The sequence below is a fragment of the Caenorhabditis elegans genome, chromosome V, assembly GCF_000002985.6.
Source record: "Caenorhabditis elegans chromosome V".
Classification (NCBI taxonomy): Eukaryota; Metazoa; Nematoda; class Chromadorea; order Rhabditida; family Rhabditidae; genus Caenorhabditis; species Caenorhabditis elegans.
In genome coordinates, this window is record NC_003283.11 from 690,697 (window position 1) to 708,657 (window position 17,961).

General features: G+C 35.0%; 7 protein-coding genes across 9 annotated transcripts; 3 read left to right on the forward strand and 4 right to left on the reverse strand.

Moving 5' to 3' along the window:
* Positions 1-178: 178 nt before the first annotated feature.
* Positions 179-2,074, reverse strand: srx-4 (G-protein coupled receptors family 1 profile domain-containing protein; the record flags this gene model as incomplete). Its single annotated transcript, NM_070895.1, has 7 exons — positions 179-385; positions 435-609; positions 921-1,000; positions 1,067-1,196; positions 1,246-1,374; positions 1,633-1,745; positions 1,859-2,074. 7 exons carry the CDS (start codon positions 2,072-2,074, stop codon positions 179-181), a joined length of 1,050 nt encoding a protein of 349 aa, NP_503296.1.
* A 770-nt stretch (positions 2,075-2,844) lies between these two features.
* On the reverse strand, positions 2,845-4,029 carry srj-53 (Serpentine Receptor, class J; the record flags this gene model as incomplete). The annotated part of the gene is made up of 5 exons (NM_070896.3): positions 2,845-3,001; positions 3,048-3,217; positions 3,263-3,364; positions 3,412-3,780; positions 3,841-4,029. The coding sequence occupies 5 exons, from the start codon at positions 4,027-4,029 to the stop codon at positions 2,845-2,847; spliced, it is 987 nt and encodes a 328-aa protein (NP_503297.3).
* Positions 4,030-4,629: 600 nt separating this feature from the next.
* srj-52 (Serpentine Receptor, class J) lies at positions 4,630-5,318 on the reverse strand (the record flags this gene model as incomplete). The annotated part of the gene is made up of 4 exons (NM_001313063.1): positions 4,630-4,786; positions 4,833-5,002; positions 5,056-5,157; positions 5,205-5,318. 4 exons carry the CDS (start codon positions 5,316-5,318, stop codon positions 4,630-4,632), a joined length of 543 nt encoding a protein of 180 aa, NP_001299992.1.
* A 510-nt stretch (positions 5,319-5,828) lies between these two features.
* On the reverse strand, positions 5,829-8,460 carry ugt-29 (glucuronosyltransferase). 2 transcript variants are annotated; one of them, NM_001383270.2, is made up of 6 exons: positions 8,298-8,460; positions 7,730-7,915; positions 7,330-7,641; positions 6,666-6,985; positions 6,154-6,609; positions 5,829-6,103 (listed from the first exon to the last, which is right to left on the reverse strand). In NM_001383270.2, the coding sequence occupies exons 1-6, from the start codon at positions 8,442-8,444 to the stop codon at positions 5,914-5,916; spliced, it is 1,611 nt and encodes a 536-aa protein (NP_001370778.1). In that variant the 5' UTR covers positions 8,445-8,460; the 3' UTR covers positions 5,829-5,913. The 2 variants fall into 2 exon arrangements, 1 of the variants encoding a protein (NP_001370778.1); NR_132482.1 differs by having other exon boundaries at positions 5,914-6,609; positions 8,298-8,444.
* Positions 8,461-9,382: 922 nt separating this feature from the next.
* srx-5 lies at positions 9,383-10,973 on the forward strand (the record flags this gene model as incomplete). Of its 2 annotated transcripts, NM_070898.1 has the most annotated exons (5): positions 9,383-9,592; positions 9,638-9,750; positions 10,284-10,412; positions 10,460-10,666; positions 10,712-10,973. In NM_070898.1, the coding sequence occupies 5 exons, from the start codon at positions 9,383-9,385 to the stop codon at positions 10,971-10,973; spliced, it is 921 nt and encodes a 306-aa protein (NP_503299.1). The 2 variants fall into 2 exon arrangements, with proteins under 2 accessions (NP_503299.1, NP_001300259.1); NM_001313330.1 differs by lacking the exons at positions 9,383-9,592; positions 9,638-9,750; positions 10,284-10,412 and having other exon boundaries at positions 10,482-10,666.
* Positions 10,974-11,863: 890 nt separating this feature from the next.
* On the forward strand, positions 11,864-13,049 carry srbc-37 (Serpentine Receptor, class BC (Class B-like); the record flags this gene model as incomplete). Its single annotated transcript, NM_070899.4, has 5 exons — positions 11,864-11,958; positions 12,007-12,083; positions 12,129-12,490; positions 12,540-12,746; positions 12,840-13,049. 5 exons carry the CDS (start codon positions 11,864-11,866, stop codon positions 12,984-12,986), a joined length of 888 nt encoding a protein of 295 aa, NP_503300.2. The 3' UTR covers positions 12,987-13,049.
* A 3,472-nt stretch (positions 13,050-16,521) lies between these two features.
* Positions 16,522-17,757, forward strand: srbc-38 (Serpentine Receptor, class BC (Class B-like); the record flags this gene model as incomplete). Its single annotated transcript, NM_070900.2, has 5 exons — positions 16,522-16,616; positions 16,662-16,738; positions 16,820-17,172; positions 17,219-17,425; positions 17,596-17,757. The coding sequence occupies 5 exons, from the start codon at positions 16,522-16,524 to the stop codon at positions 17,755-17,757; spliced, it is 894 nt and encodes a 297-aa protein (NP_503301.2).
* Between the last annotated feature and the right edge of the window lie 204 nt (positions 17,758-17,961).

Below are 17,961 nucleotides of genomic sequence, written 5' to 3' on the forward strand. Positions count from 1 at the left end.
TGGTCGCAGTTCAAATTTTGGAGAAAATCACTGGAAAAATAGGCGGAGTTTCGAGACAAAAAGACGATACTTCAAAAGTTGAAAATTCGCAAAATATAATTCGCGCGTTTGTTTTTTGTGGTATTTCTGAATTTGAGACTGCTTGAAATTTTTTTAAACGCAAAATCTTAAAAAATTATTATGGTCCCTCTCGAACTCCAATCGATCGAAATGGCTGGTGAATTTTTTTTGGAACAAATCGTAGTGCAACGTGGCGGATCGGAGCGACACTTGATGCATTCGTCGCGTTTGCCAAACTGACGTCTTGAAAGGATGGTTCAGGCTTCATAAATTTTAGAATGCGAAGAATGGATTGCAGTTTTTGAGGCTTTAAGTTTTCCTGGACCTACAAAATTATTTTTAAATTGCATTTTAAATTAAATCAATTATCTCACCTCGCTATTGAATCCCAAATAAATTATTGCATTGGAAGTGCAATTCAATGTGTAAAACATTGGAATCAACACAAACCACTCGATTCCATGATTTGCGATGATTAGGGGCAGAATTCGGAACAGGGACCATGCGCAGATGTAAAATATCAGAAGAAGGCAGAATTGGAAGGCGTATCTGAGAGAATAAGCTTTTACGAAAGGCTCGGCCCGTGGAGCGCACCCCACTGAAATACCCTATACAAGTGTGTCCCACCGATAAATACATACGCTCCGCCTTAAAAGGTTGGGTCTCGTTAGGTAGTCGCGTCAAAGCCGTCTATTTAACAATCTTATGCCAAAGTTTAAAAAACACGATATTTTCATCTTAAAACTCATCAAAAATCGACTGAAAATATATAACAACTTTCCTAATGAGACTCAACTTTTGTCGACGGAGCGCGTTTGCACCTCGATTTCAAAAAGCGCGCTTTTAAGCGGAAGGCTTACTTGACATCTCGCTCCCTCCGTAATTTTTGCTCTTCACCAGTTGATGAGTTGGGCGTCGATTTGTGAACTGTCCAGAATATCTAAAAACTATTTGTTTCGAAACATTCTTTTTGTGAAAGTAGACAAAAATAACTCAAAAAACTCACCATAACGTAGAAAAACGCCGAAACCACAGAGCTGAGAGCGTTTAAAGGAACATCAAAGTTGTTCGACGAGTTTGCAACTCCTTCTATCACATTGTACGAGTAGGAGAGGTAATTATGATCATAAACAAATCTTAAAGTTGTTTGAGACATTTTTTCAACGAAAAACCAATTTGACTCACGTGCAGCACAGATTCCAATACTGTGATTTGAACATGAAACCCAGAGAAACTGGGATCGAAAGCACAATGAGCAAAATTGTAGTACGGAATGTGAATATTTTATGCTTTTGCAGGCAAATTATCACGTATCTGAAAATGAGTATTGTGCAACATATTTCACGTCAAAATATCTCGTAGCGAAAACTACAGTAACTTTTTAAATGACTACTGTAGCGCTTGCGTCAATTTACGGGCTCGATTTTTGTATTTATTTTCAAAAGATTCATTCATTTTGTCGCTACAGTAGTCATTGAAAGAGTTACTGTAGTTTTCGCTACGAGAAATTCTGCGCGTCAAATATGTTGCGCAATACGCATTCTCAGAATTTTGTGTTCCCGTAATACTTACCTGTTGAGCCCCATGACCACCTGGAGAATTGTCTCGAAGTACCAAAGGAAGAGAAAAATAGAGCTTAATGTTGTGTTTAATGTGTTGGTTTTGGAAAAGCTTGTCAAGAAAGACTGCAAAAATGTGCGTTTACAAGTAATAAAGTTAATCATAGTGCAGCGACCAAAATTTTGGACCTGCGGCAAACAGATCGAGGCGAGACCCATTTGGAATCTTTAAAACTTACACTGGTAATAATAGACGGTGCCGAGTAGAAAGTAGCCGCGCTCACTTGAAAAACATCTGACAAAATGTTGAAAAACGACACAATGTAAACTGGATTCTTCCGTTTACAAAATGCCAGCCGAAACACCGCGATGATGGTGATGAGGTTTAAGATCAGACTGATGCCTGATAGCAGTCCGAATAAGAAGCCAAGGAAGGGTTTCAGAGGGAATTCCATCATGTTCTGCTGGGAAAAACAAATGAGAACTGAAGAGGGAAGAAAATTATCGACCAAAAATAATAAAAAAGTGATAATAACAAGAATTGTTAAGTAGAAAAATACAATTTTTGTGGGTAGGTGTCTAGCGCTGGTACGGAAATGAGAAAAGGACAAGGCAGTCAGAAGTCTGTGAGCAGTTTTCTTAATACTTCTAAGCGACTTGTATCTTGTCACTGTTTTTCTAGCATTTATAGTTCCGTTTTCTAAGAATTTTTTAGAATTCCGAAGAAAATAAAGGAAGGATTCAAAAAACCAATTTTTAAAAATAATGCTTCTACAAAAGTTTAAATAATATAATGACAAAGTAAGACTGAAATAGTTTTTAATGTTTCGTCAACTTCTCAGTAATCTTCATAACAGTGTTCAAGAAATTTGTGTCAGACGTGAACTGGCAGTTCAGGTTGACTGCTTATGATGTCTGTGCACTCATTAAAAATGGACTATGAACTGAAATTGTGATCTGTTCAATTTGACACATCGCTTTATTTGAAATAGTTGTTCCATTTTTACTTTGATATGATCCAAGCAAATAGCATCTGTCAATTGTCAAATTTTGTGGTTGAAAAGTGCTGTAGTGAACACATGAAAAAATAGCGCTTTATTATGTTTGAGATCAAATTTTTTTCAAATAATTATCGAATCGGCGTTTCTGATATAACTGTATCATGTAGCAATCTCCATAAATTGTCGCGTAGACCCCCAGAGAACAAGAATTTTCAGGTTATTCTTTAATCTTTAATTCCCTCCACCCCAACCGCGATTGATGAATTGTGACGGTTAAAACAAAAAATTCTTTTCCGGAGAATCGGAAGACAGAGAATTATTGCCACCGGGTCAACAAACGCAAAAAGTCCAAGAGCACTAAGTTCCAAGTAGTTGAATCCTCTGGAATAATTTCTCTCGCTGATGCGATTGTTCTAATAAGGAATACCTGGGCAATTGGATGTCAAAAACTGGACTATACCAGCAAAGTAGACATGGGGAAAAGCTGATGAAAATAGGAATGACGGTTTGGACAATCAATGCTCGTAGTAGTTCAAATTGAAGCTTCACTGTTTTTTTGCTAGCGTTCACTGTCATTTTCTTCAGTTTGTACATTATCTGAAATGTTAATAATTTTTGCTTGATTTGAGTTTGGAAGATAACTTTCTTAGCCATGATTAAAAATGAGAATATAGACGCCACTGATAATAGGGTTACCATAATTGTGGCTGCCCATGATCGAAACGTTGTTTCCCCAGATCCTCCCTGAAACTCGAAAATTCTAAAGCTATCGGCCAGTAATTTTATCTCACACGAAACAAGGTCCCAATCATATTACAATTCATTGAGTCAGTGCCATAAATCTCAAGGAAATCTTTGCGAATATACTCTCTGGTTTCCACATTTGCACGGCCTGGGAAGTAACAAATTGCGTGCCATGTTACAAAATACAATACTAAAACAAACGCCGATATAGTCATATACCAGTGGAAGTTCCGGTCAGTAAGGCTTGACTTTTGAACCACAAGGTACCGATAGACAAAATGGAGTAGGATAATTGCGTAGCTAGCTGACACCAAAGAGCAGCGACCGACCAACATGTGAAAGTTGAACTCGGAAACTTCAGAAAACGGCCCATGTCTGACGGTGAGGAAACAACAATAACCATAGCTGTGGATGTCCTGAATAAATTTTATCATTCAAATTTTAAAAAAATTGCTTCACGATTTTCTGTTACTTACCAGTGGAACAAGTACATTCACAACTGAATAGATCAAGTTGAATACTGCGAAAGATAAGAGAAGAAATCGATAGTTGCCAAAATTAGCAGATTTTTCAGAGAAGATAAGATAGACAAATATAGGATTTACCAGAAATGAGAGCGCGCAAAAAAGTCGCGGAATGTAAAGAAAAAACCATTCGTCGAGCATCACTCGTGCTATATTTTGACGAAAACAGTCCAAGCCAAATTGAGACAGACACCTATCTCGGAATTAGTTGTCGCTAAGGATGTTGCCAAATTTCCTTTTTGTTCATCTAATAGTTCCGGTGTCTGTCTCTATGTGTATTGTATGTTTCCATAACAAAAAGGTTACTGTAAAAATAGACAAATCCAAAACAGCGTTTCAAAAGGCCGATTGAAAGAAAATGGTCAGTTAGAGTTTGCAATCAATAACCTCCGCGCACTCAAATTTAAATCTCAAAACTTTCAAATGTTGCTGCGACTTTCAGTAACTTTCTAGAACTCTCGTCGGCCTTTTCAGAAATTCCATCTTCTGGTCTGTCGCTTCGTTTGAAAAAATTTTTCAAATTTTATTTTGAAATTTTCAAACCAAATAGCATCTGTGTATTGTAAAAATTGGTGAATGAATGGTGCAGTTGTGCAAATTTTACAAAATAACGTTGTATTATATACAGGTAAAATCAAATCAAATTTAAATCATTATTCTGATATACATAATTTTGTCCTGTAGCATTTTGCATAAATTGTCGTGTAGATCCCCAGAGAACAAGAATTTTCAGGTTATTCCTCAATCTTTAATTCCTTCCACGTTAACCGCGATTGATGAATTGTGACGGTTAAAACAAAAAATTCTTTTCCGGAGAATCGGAAGACAGAGAATTATTGCCACCGGGTCAACAAACGCAAAAACTCCAAGAGCACTAAGTTCCAAGTAGTTGAATCCTCTGGAATAATTTTTCTCGCTCATGCGATCGTTGTAACGAGAAATACCTGGGCAATTGGATGTCAAAAACTGGACTATACCAGCCAATCAGACATGGGGAAAAGCTGATAAAAATCGGAATGGCGGTTTGGACAATCAATGCTCGTAGTAGTTCAAATTGAATCTTCACTGTTTTTTTGCTAGCATTCACTGTCATTTTCTTCAGTTTGTACATTATCTGAAATGTTAATAATTTAAAATTTCATGCTCGATATGAGTTGGGAAAATAACTTTCTTAGCCATGATTAAAAATGAGAAGATTGACGCCACTGATACTGAGGTCACCATAATTAAAGCTGCCCATGATCGAAACGTTGTTTCCCCAGATCCTCCCTGAAACTTGAAAATTCTAAAGCTATTGACCAGTAATTTTATCTCACACGAAACAAGGTCCCAATCATATTACAATTCATTGAGTCAGTGCCATAAATTTCAAGGAAATATTTGCGGATATACTCTCTGGTTTCCACATTTGCACGGCCTGGGTTCCACATTTGCACGGCCTTTCTCTGAATTTGTAGTCGTCAAGGATGTCGCCAAATTTCCTTTCTGTTCAGTTAGTAGTTCTGATGTCTGTCTGCATGGGCGTTGTATTAAAAAAATTCGGCTGTTAGAGTTAGCAATCAATATCCTCCGCGCATTCAAATTTAAATACGCAAAATTGTCAAAAGTTTCTACGATTTTCAATGATTTTCTAGAACTCTTGTCGGCCTAATAGCAAGGTTAGGAAAAGTTAATTTTAGAAATGTTCATATTAAAAAAGAACCTTTCTATAAAAAATTGGAAGTAAAAAACGGAGCACCTATTATACGTTTTCGACATGCTCCAAACTTATAGCATACGGAAATTAGCGTATGTATACATACTTTCCAATATAAGTCGGAGGTAAATTAATTTTTTGGCCAACAACAAATTGCAGGTTTTCAAGTTTTCACCAAGTTTGGCAAACCATACTTTGCCGAAAAAACAGAAACATTTAAAGTTGAAGATCTTCACCACTCAATGAAATTCAAAGAATTTTATTCAGAGATCCCCAAATCGAATATACTAAACAAGAAAACAATGAAAGACAAGCAATTCCAGTCCTATTCAGTTTTCTTTAGATTTCACCAAAATAAAATGTTTCCTGGTGAACTTATAAACAAATCTGATAGTAACTATAATAATTGTACTAACAAAAATGTAAAATAATGCGAAAAGGGTATAAATATCCAGGAATGTTTTCTGGAAGTAATTGAGATGACGACCGTGTGGATCCATATTGGGGAATGGGCCATGTCTGCAAGAAAACAGTCGTAATTTGGATAAGCCGAGTTTCCATGAACTCACTCTCCCAGAAATTCAGTGTACTTAATCACATTTTCCTTTGGACTATATGGTTGATTCATCAGAATATTCGCCAGTTTTTCTGCATTTTTCTGATAACTGTCATCAAAAAGAACATCGGTGAATGCTTTCCGAGTAACTTTCACATTTTCCATAGAGTTTTTATGCAGATAAATAACACCTCTATGTCTAGCAATCATGTTGGCATTTCGAATTTGATCGGCGAACACTGGAATGACAACTGCCGGTTTTCCACTGTAGGCCAATTCCATTGTGCTACCAAGTCCTCCATGAGTCACGAATACTGATAGTCGGGGATCATTGAGAAGAGCTGTTTGGGGTACCCATTTTGAAAAGTGAATATTTGAAACTCCATCAGCAAATGAGACATCGTCGGTTTCATATTTCCAGATAAATGTGACATCTGGCATTGATTTGATCACATCGAGCAGGCCGTTTCTGGAAAATTGGCGCAATTTATATATTTTTTGGGAGATATTTTTCTAATTACAAACCTCCATTTCTTTGGCATATATGCCGATTTTACCAGTGATCCAAATGAGATTAAAACAGTTTTCTTTCTCATTTCCAAGACTTCCTCCCAGTCTTTAGTTAGTTTTTGCTCTTTGATCCACTTCAAGTTAACTGATATTCCACCAATTGGAACAGTTTTTTGTAGAACTGGACGTGGAAAATCAAAAAATGGATTTGAGTTGATAAAGAAAATTGACGCGGTTGAGAGAAGTTCCCGCCAATCTGGAAGATCTTGCCCGAGAAATTCACGATAGCTTTTCATTTCGTCATCGAACTTTTCATGAATACCAATGTTGATTTCCTGGAAATTGAGCGTAATAATTTTTTATGTGGAAAGTTGATAGATTTATTCATAGCACCGCAAAGTTATTATAATATATTATAGAATTACTGTAATTTGGGTACTGTCGTGAAATTAAAATTTTTCTGATAAATTTTTTTTGGCGGGAAATACGGACTCTCTGATTGTGAGAAAAATTTCAGCGGGAAATTCAAATTGTCCGAGAGAAGTGTTGACGGTAAAATCAAATTTTTTGGGACACATTTTGGCGGGAAATTCAAAATTTCTGAGAACAGCTTTTTTTGGAAGTGGCTATACTTTTGTTGGAATATATTCAAACATTTCTCACCCAACACCAAATTTACCTTAGTCACCATCCAATTCTCATATCGTTCCGACATAGTCATCACGTCTCCAGTCACACTGAATAACGCAGGAACATAACTAAAATCCAATGGTTCTCCAATATAATCCATAATTGAATCGTAAAAAGTACAGGATGAAGCCAAAATTGTCTTTTCAATTCCGAGAGCCTTCACGAATCCAAGCCCACAGACTGAAAGGGGCTCGACAATTGCTACATCAAAGTTACGCGATTTCATTTGTTCGAAAATGTCCCGTCGCTTGAGAAAATTACGGCATGCAGCTTTCATGGCATTGTTGAAAAACGAGAACATCTGAAAATAGTGGAATATCTCTAAAATGAGTGTTTTTTTTTTCAGATTTTGATGTACCATCAGGTCCAGATAACATTTCAAAACTTACATCTCTAGAATTAGAAGAATCCATTTCAGATTTCCAATAAAGTTCCATAATCTCCTCATCCAGCGTAACTCCCTCTTCACGCGACATCATTTCTTCATCGGCTTCCACAATAACCAGATCTTTCGTTAATTTGACTCCGATACATTCGTCTCGCTTTCCAGGGTCCATTACCGGCATTAAGTAGGTCTTAACATTTTATAATTGATTAACCATTTATGAGCAAAATTTCCGAGCTTTTAAAAGATTTTTAAATTTTCCAAAAGAATCCAGAAGTTTCTAGAACCTTTTAAAAACTATTAACTTTTCTGAAATTTTAGGAATTTTCTAGTAGAGTCTAGAGTCTTTTTTCCTATATTTCCAGAAGTTTTCAGGAACTTTCAAGGGTTCAAAGTGCGTTTACAGAAACTACCACTAAAAACCGAATTTCCTCCTAATGTTTTTTGTGTGAGAATCCCGAATTTGAATTGTAGGCTTAAACAAAAAATGCCGTCGAATTTTTTTTTTCAGTAATCTGATTTTCTCTAAAACTAAAATACTCCTACATTATCATGGAAGATGTAAAACTCACCACATTATGTCCTCGTTCCGTCAATGTGTCCGCCAGTTTGCCCAAAAAATTACTGTGACTGGCAGCATATGCAGGAGAGTAGACAAGAATATTCAGAGAGCTTGACGAACAGAAAAGTAAAGTGAATATCAAAGAATTGAGTAGCATTGTGAAGTTAGACAATCTAAAAATTACAACTAATTTCTACTATTTTGAAAATGTCTACCTTTTGTTTTTCTTTTATGTCTTTTACTCAAACAATCTAATATTGCGCAATGTTACACAGTGAACAGACCTGTCTTTTTTGTGATCACAGATCACAAAAATTAGTGGCAGAAAAGAACTTGATCTTTAAAGACGAAGTAGCGTCTGTGCATAAAAAATGAATTTTAAGAAAATTAATAAAATTTGCTGGAAAATGCAAAAATGACAATTCGAGGTTTTCATTTGCGCTGAAACTCAAAAATGATTCGTTCTCTATAAGTTTTCTTTTAAATGAAGAATTGAAAAAAAATCGATATTATTATTTCACTTGATGTGTCTTGTTTTTTTTTTAATATTTCAGATATAACATTAAAGAGTTAGTTTTAAAAAATTTGAAAAAAATGGTCACATTATAACAGGGTCAAATAAAGGGGGAGTGACGAGAGTGCAAAGATAACAATCGGTAAGTGAGCTGACAGGTGGCAGACAGGCAGAGGGGGCAACGCGCTGAAAAATGTTTTGCAAGAATGGATCGATTCGACCGAATATGATAATAAAAATAGGAAAACATTTTTGAGAATTTTTTACTGTAAAAAGGGCTTCCATGGGAGAAGAACAGAAGCGGTTTCAAGGTCTGACGCCTGCCTCCAACCTGCGGGTGAGAATGAGCTCTGCCTGCAGATCCTGGGCCCCTTTTTGATTGCACATTCCAAGAATTTGAAATAAATTGTGCATTTTTGAATTTGATAATGAAGTTTTCACTAATTTTCAATACAAGTTGCTCACAGGGCTGATTACGACTTTGGTGATCACGCGTGTTTTTTTGTGACAGGAAACCATCAATACTTCCGTAGTACCTCCTCCTCATTGAATTAATAACTCGTCTAGACCATTGCCCAAAGATGCTTCTCAACTGGCACATCGGCCTGGCGTGTTTTTGCCTCTCCTTTGTTTCGATTTGTTTAAATCTGTTAATTTTCATCCCAGTATTTCGATTTGCATTTTTTGGAAAAAGAAGCTCAATCTATTTGATAGCCTTCTTCAACATCATCTCCGATCTTCAACAGCTTTTTGTTGCATGCTTTCACAGCTCTCTTTCTATTATTTTTGGTGTGAGTTGAAGATAATATACTTGCAAATTGAAATAGTCTCTTCAGCGATATGTTCTCTCCGGAGCCCGGATTAACAGTTTTAGTGTGTTTCTTGGGTGGATTCACATAAATGGATGGTTTATGGAGAGTCTTGTGCAGCCAGTGATGGCTCTGAACAGGTGACCTCATTTAATTTTGGTTAGGATCACTGTAGTTCAGAGAAACTCGGGTTGGGGTTGGAGGGGGACGAAGTAGAGTTATTGTAGTAGTACTGTAGGGGTACTGTAGTTTTGGAAAAGATGTGTAGTAGTACTGTGGGGGAGATGTAGGAGTACTGTAGAACTTCTGAATGATTAATGTAGTTTTGGCAAACATGGGGTTTTAGCTTTCGTTCATATTAGGGGTTGGGGTGAGCGGAGGGACAGTGTCAAGGTAATGCAGCGGTCTGATGGTACTGTAGAAGAACTTAAGGATTGCCGTAGGAGTACTGCAGGATTACTGTGGTTTTGGCAAGCATGGGTTTTTAGCTTTCGAACAGATTATGATTGGGGTTAGAGAAGGGACAGTGTCAAGGTAATGTAGTGGATGTCGAGTTATTGTATAAGTGTTGTAACTACTGTATGAAAACTGTAGGTTCGAAAAAAGAGGTTTGAGCACAGTTTTAGTATTTTCATATTGATATTTGTTTTATCATTTAATTTTCACTCTTAAGATTCGTCGTAATCACTTTAAACCGAAACTATATCTTTACATTCCGCCGAACACTTTTCCTGTTTTTCGTTATTATTGCGCTGACATCATTTTCAGCTGCATGCACCCAATATTTCTTCCCATGTTGCGTGTAAGTTATATTTTCTTGAACTCTATAATGTTTTACGTTTGTTTCAGTATAATAGTTGATATCGATATAATGTCGTACATGTTTTTGAGTATCGACGGAGTTTACTCGTACTCCAACGCTATTTTGCTAGTTTACAACATATTTTGCACGTTACTATCCACTTTTTGCTACGTGTCTGTGTTAATTTCAATCCGGAGAGCAAACAAAAATGTGGTGAATAACATTCATAGTAACACTAAGAAACAAGAAGCTCGGTGAGAAATCTAGACTTTTCTAGCAAAGAAATAAACTATTTCCAGGTACCTATTCCAATTTGTGGTCATCTCAATTTTCTATGTGGCCACGTGGATTTCTTTTGAAACTCTGCCATATATTGTCCCGCCTGACCAACCCATATGGTTTTCGTCTGTTCCATTTTTGCTCACACTTAACTGTTCCTCGAACTCTGTAATTTTTCTGATGTACAACTTAGAAGTGCAGAAATCATTGAAGTCTTGTTGCTGTGCAAAAAAAGGACCAAACGCTGGTGTGATTATTCACGTCGCTTCAAAAATTACTTGACTTGATTTTGAGTACGATTCATTTTTATTTGCTACAAGTTCAATAAATCATTAATTTGCTCAGAAGAGAAAAATATAAATTCCCAGAAATTCTTAAAAATCTAGGGAAAAATGGGTAAACCGCCAAAAACCGGAAAAATGGGGCATTCCAAAGTCGGGTAAAAAAATCTCATAAAAACGTCCGAAAATAAGTTTTGCGGGGTTGGAGAGTTGAACTCATAGCGGTCGTCCTCTTAGGTCCTCTTGAAATATTTGTGTTGAAACGCATGTAACCTTAAAACAAGGCATTTTCTGAAAAATTTGAAAGAAAAATCAATTGCAAATTTTTTATTCTATTTTTTCAAGTTGGAAGAACTTAGAAAGAAACCGCCAAAAGTGAACTCCAAAGATGTTGACCGCAATCTTTTTTGTCATTTCATACTTGTGCTGGAATATTTAAACTTTTGATAGATCAATCTATATGCTTTTCTGACTGATGAAATGTTGCTCGAACATGTTTTATCACCCTGTAAAAAAGGAAAATGTCAGTTAAACTGGTGAGTCTTGCAGATATTGGTCAAGCTTCATTAAACTCCTGAACTTTTTTTTGATCATCAGGATCAAGAAAACAAATATATATTCTGATGTATGAAAAACATGTAATTTATTATCCAAAGTTCTAACGATCATTAGTCAGAACACAATCCTTTCTCCTAAATTGTGCCGTTTGTGACCGCTAGACAATTCAAGAACGAAGAATTCCTAAGAGATCAACGTATTTCCATCGAAATGTGTTTTTCGAATATGTGATGACTATGTTCAGAAGTATAATTATCTAAATTCTGAATAAAAAATATTCAGTGTTGAATGCGATTTCGTTTTGTTCCGACCAGCTTTAAATCAGAATTTCAGATGAAAGTTTTCATTGAACTTGCCTGCTTAATTGGATTAGCTTGTGCCATAATTGTAATCATACTAAACTCGAATTTAGTTTGCAAATTCGCTCTGTAAGATTTTTATTTAATCTTTTTTGGACATTAAGAAAGTTTTTGCAGAAATAAATCCAAGCGGAAAAATGACATGCATCTGTTTTACTTTCGATTTATTTTGGACATTATATTGGAAATTTCTTGTAAGTTTTGAGCTAAGTTTGTAGTTTTTTAATGCCTTTTTCCAGTATTTATGTACATTGGGTTCATTTTCCTTATGGAAATTTTTCCTGACATCGTACAACACCACCTCTTTCTCGTTGTAATTTTTGGTCTACCATTTTCTAACGTTGCCGCTGCCCGATCCATCATAGCACTTGCAATTGGCGTAGAGAGAACTGTCGCTGCGTATTTCCCAAAAATCTATCAAAATGTGCAATTCAAATATCTAAACTGGATAGTTATCCTGGGAGCAATATTTTTCGGTGCAACAGAGTCTTTTGTGCTTTTTGGATTTTGTTCGTATAAAATGGAAATTCCATCGATGTGTCGATTTTTTGGTTGTGCTATTAACACGTGTTTCAATACTTTTTGGAGTGCTCATAGAACGGTAAACTTAAAAAAAAACAAATAATTGAAATTGATTTTTAATTTTCCAGATAATATTCACTATCATTATTAATTTATCAATTTTGCTCTCCGTGAAACTTTTTATTTTAAACCATTTTCAATTAGGAGTCACTAATAAAATGCTGTCAGAAGCAAATCGATTAGCATTAATTGATGTTTGCACGGTTTTTATTTTTGATATAATCCCGGCGGTTTGCGGGAATTTGTGGCCAACTGCATACATTTTTGCTTTTGATGTAAGTTTTGATGTACACATTAGCCTTTTTCTAATTTTTAATTTTGTAACAATAATTAAAATCGCAAGCCTTCGTCCTTATTATTACTTTCAGAACGTGGGGCCGTATAATGGCAATCTGAAAATTATAGGATGTTCGATAGAATCGTTTATTGTGTCAACTGTCATTATGCGTTCAAAGTCAAAAACTTCTTCGAAAAATTCACGACTTGTTGCTATTTCGAGAGTTACTGCTTTTTGAATTTAGAATTGCAATTTTGTATTTCTGCTAACAAATATTCATATCGTGCCCATTCTGAACACCAAGAAAGCTGGCCCAGGTAAACGTGTTTACTTTTGGCGTCAAAATCCATAGATAATCGAACATTTCTAAAAAAAACCTTTTTTCAAATTACAATAAATGCCGAATAATAAAATTTATTTTCTCACGAAACACGTGAATCAGCTATAGTCTTTATGTTACAATTAGTAAAAAAGTATTTCTCTTTTTACTATTAAGTTAACTGGCAGCAAATTCCAAGAGAAATGTTGCAAACGCGCTCCATCAAACCGATTAACGGAAATTCAAAAAGGATTAAGGGGAAAACTGGGATTTTTCCAATTTTCAAAAAATTCAGAACTTTTTTTAGAACTTTTAATCATGATGTTCGTTCACTGTGACCGACCAGACATTTTTTATGAAATTTTGGACGTGTAGACTCAAAATGGACCGAATTTCGTAATGAAAGTTCTGAAAAAATTTTCAAATTTTTTAATGGCGGTTCAAAACTTTTGAAAAATTTTCACTGAATTTTGCTAAAACCTCGAATTTTACACTTTTTTCTGTCCGAAGTTGACTTTTTTTAATCATCCTGCATATTTTGCATATCTTGGTAGTTTATATCATTTAATTTTGTTGATTAAGGTACATATGTACATTTAAAGCCGATAAGTAACCAATTTTGAAGATTTTTGGTTACCTATTGGCTTCCAATATACTTTAATCAACGAAATTAAATAAAATAAACTACATACAAAAAACATGCGGAAAAGTTGGTAATTCCAAAAAATTCAACGTCGGACAGATGTGACACAGAAAAGTGGCCAAAATTCGATATTTTAGCTAAAATACCGGTGTAATTTTTCCAAAGGTTTGAACGGCCATAAAAAATTTTTGAAAATCTTTTGAGCAATTTCATTACGAAATTCGTCTATTTGAGCATATTTTGGGTATATACGTTCAAAATCGTCGGAACCGTCAGCCCTCCTTTAAAGGTGGAGTAGCGCTAGTGGGGAAATTGCTTTAAAACATGCCTATGGTACCACAATGACCAAATATCATAGTAAAAAAATTAAAAAATGTTTTCTAAATTTTATATGATTTTTTGAAAATTGAAAAAATCTCGAATTGCGTCAAATTCCCATTTGAATTACCGCCAATATTTCGATGTTCGATGGAGCGCGCTTGCCTTTTTTGAATTTTATTCATCAATTTCGCTCATTTTTGGCTGATTTCTTATGTTTTTCTGTGTAATTTTATTAGAAATTTAATGAAAAATTAAAGATAAATGTAAATTCTTTATTAAAAATATTGAAAAACAAAGGAATAACGTTTTCCAATGACTCTAAGCCTGCAATCACCAATTTCACATATTCAGGCTTTAATGCTCGCTTTTTAATAAAGAATTTATATTTATGTTTACTTTTTCATTGAATTTCTAATAAAATTCAACAGAAAAACGTGAGAAATCAGCCAAAAATGAGCGAAATTGATGAATAAAATTCAAAAAAGGCAAGCGCGCTCCATCGAACATCGAAATTTTGGCGGTAATTCAAATGGGAATTTGACGCAATTCGAGATTTTTTCAATTTTCAAAAAATCATATAAAATTTAGAAAACATTTTTTAATTTTTTTACTATGATATTTGGTCATTGTGGTACCAGAGGCATGTTTTAAAGCAATTTCTCCACTGGCGCTACTCCACCTTTAAGTGTTTTTTCTGCCAAGCAGCCTCTAATAAATGCCGAGTGTGCAGACTCCGCCCCTTTTTCGCGTTTTTTGACACTTTTTTTGGCTTGCGAAAAAATGTAGCACTCTGTTTTCATTAATAACTTCAGAGCCGTTCGACTACATACTCTAATATTTGAGATCCTATTAGAAATATCTTGCCCTTTTGTGGAGCAAAAAACGGCACTTAGTTTGGAGCAAAATTGAGCCCAGGACGGCTTTCCCCAGTTTGAAAAATATTTTTTTGCTCTTTTTACCCCCAAAAAAACCATGTTTTAATTGAATTAAAATTCGGGTTTTGCTCAGTTTTGTTTCAAATTTATGTGCAAGATACTACTCAGAGAGACTGGTTTTTTGAAAAAAAGTTTGAGTTTATAAGTGCAAAAGCCAAAAAGTTGTGATGAAACAAAAGGCCGAAAAATGCCATTTTGCCAATAAATTTTTTTTGCGTAAAAAGCCGTTTTTCGTCTTTATCTCAAGTTCTACTTTATCTTTTTTGATATTTTTTTTGCTTACCCCACGTAAAAAAGTACGCTAAACACGATTTTCAACTCAGAATTAAAATAAGTTCTATGAGTCGGCCGAGCAAGACGAAAATGTGCCAAATTTTGCACACTTTCCCATTTTCGCGAATCTACTTTTTCCATCATAACTCGGTCAGTTTACAAGTTTTTTCAGTTTTCTAAAAATTGACGTGTAGGTCTCATCAATACGCATCGAGACATATAAAATTTGTAAAAAGTTCAGTGGGAAAATTTTTCAAGAAAAAAATAATTCAAAAATTTAGTACTGGAGGGAGTAGTTTCCTGGGTCCCCTGAACATTTTTTCCACTAAACTTTTGCGGAATGTATTTTTTATACATAGTTTTCGATTTTATCTAATGGAAGATGAAGTTTCGTGGCATTAGCAATGTTCTGTCAAGAGATATTATTTTTTAAAAATTTTCAGGCCAAAACTTGTTTTTTTCTACAAATCGACCAGTTTACAAGATATAACCCTCAACTGTACCTCTCCTTTTCGGGAATTCAATAATGAGTACAATCCTGTAATAAAATTTTCAAAAATTCGTTTTCCCGCTGACTTATCAGTGTTAAACGGTTTTCGAACGTCTTTCCCCAAATTGGAGTTATTGAAAAAAGCTGAATCGAAAGACGACTCCCTCCAAAAATTTTCCTTCCCTACATCTCTGTGTCGGGTCTCTCCCGCATGGCCGAGTGGTTAATGCGTATGTCTGTGAATATTTTGCTCGTTGGCTCGATTCCCCCAACTGACAATTTTTTTTGTGGGTACTCGGGATTCGAATAGAAATGCTCGATTTTAAGCAAAATATGAGTGGGTCTCCTCTTCTCCCAATGGCTCACTGCAATCGTCACGAACCCTCTGACAGGTTCGAGGCGAAGCCGAGAACCTACGTCCGACTGGGGGACTCGCCCTACACCCCCTACAACTGGCGGGCCCGCAGGGCCCGCTAGTCAAACCCTTTTTTAACGAAAAAATTGTTCGAGCTTCATTAAACTCCTGAACTTTTTTTGATCATCAGGATCAATATTACAAACTGGTTCTGATGTATGAAAAAACAAGTAATTTATCATCCAAATCACAAACTCCTTCGGCCTTTGGTTAGTCAGAAACAAGCACTAATTCAAAATTATCCACATTTACCAGACGATTAAAAACAAAGTATTCCTAAGAGATCAACGTATGCGCACTGATTTTTGTAGTAGAATTAGTTTTCAACGTAATTATTTATTCCAGCCAATTTTTGGACTCAAACATTCAAATTTCAGATGAAAGTTTTCATTGAATTTGCTTGTTTAATTGGATTAGCGTGTGCCATAGTTGTAATCATACTAAATTTAAATTTAATTTGCAAATTTGTTTTGTAAGATTTTCAATATCTTGGCGGGTGATAAGAATAAGTTTTTAGGAATAATTCCAAACGGAAAAATGATATGCATCTGTTTTATTTTCGATTTGTTTTGGACATTTTATTGGGAATATCTTGTAAGTTTTAAGCTAAGTTTGAAGTTTTCCATATTTTTTTTTCAATTTATGAAATTTAATTTTGTAATGCTTTTTTTCCAGTTTTTATCTACATTGGGTTCAGTTTCCTTTTGGAACTTTTTCCGGAAGACTACCTCTTTCTTATTGTGCTTTTGGGTCTGCTATTTTTTAACGTTGCCGCTACCCGGTCCATCATAGCACTCACAATTGGCATAGAAAGAACTGTAGCTGCGTACTTTCCCAAAACTTATCAAAAAGTGCAATTCAAATTTCTAAACTGGATAGTTATCTCAGGAGCAATAATTTTCGGAGGAACAGAACCTTTTGTGCTTTTTGGATTTTGCTCGTATCAAATGGAAATTCCATCGACGTGTCGATTTTTTGGTTGTGCAATTAATACGTGTTTCAATAGTTTTTGGAGCGTTCATAGAACGGTAATTGGCTAAACAAAGAAAATTGAAAAAAATATCGAACTTCCAGATAATATTCACTACTATTGTTATTTTGTCAATTTTGCTGGCCGCAAAACTTTTCATCTTGAACCATTTTCAACTAGGTGTAACTAATAAAATGCTGTCAAAAGCAAATCGGTTAGCATTAATTGATGTTTGCACGGTTTTTATTTTTGACATTATTCCTGCGGTGTGTGGAAATTTATGGCCAATTGCATATATTTTCTCTTTTGACGTAAGTTGTTTACAATGAAAAACTAGGGCTCCCATGAGCATATAATGTACGGCGACGTTTTCCAGATTGAATTTTTCGCAAAAATTACGATTGTCGTAACCATTAGTTTAGCAGTCCTTTTTTTCAGTTTTCAATCAATATCTACACAACTTAAATTTATTCATTTTCAGAACGTAGGTCCCTACAATTTCTACTTGAAAATTTTTGGATGTTCGATAGAGACAATTATTGTGTCGTCCGTTATTATGCGCTCAAAATCGAAAATTTCTAAAAACTCACCCGTTATTGCGATTTCAAGAGTTACTGCGATTTCAAGAGTAATTATAAGTTAGAATTATTATTTTTTATGTTGTTTTAGTTTGAAATTTGTATGCTAAAAATGTAAGTTTTTAAAAAATTAACTTTCATCAATAAAAATTGATTTGTAGTTCAGATCACAGTAATAAATTGCATTCTGTTTCTTGTTGGTTCAAATATTCTAGATTGGTGAAATTAATTGTTAGTTCGCTCTTGTTTTACTTTGTCATTGAAATGTT

Bases quoted from the DNA above. Each gene is read 5' to 3' on its own strand.
- ugt-29 (NM_001383270.2), bottom strand. From the start codon at position 8,444: ATGCTACTCAATTCTTTGATATTCACTTTACTTTTCTGTTCGTCAAGC. The intron at 6,986-7,329 runs GTAAATTTGGTG...CTCAATTTCCAG, and splicing joins AGAATTGGATGGTGACTAAG to GAAATCAACATTGGTATTCA. The intron at 6,610-6,665 runs GTTTGTAATTAG...CCAATTTTCCAG, and splicing joins TATATGCCAAAGAAATGGAG to AAACGGCCTGCTCGATGTGA.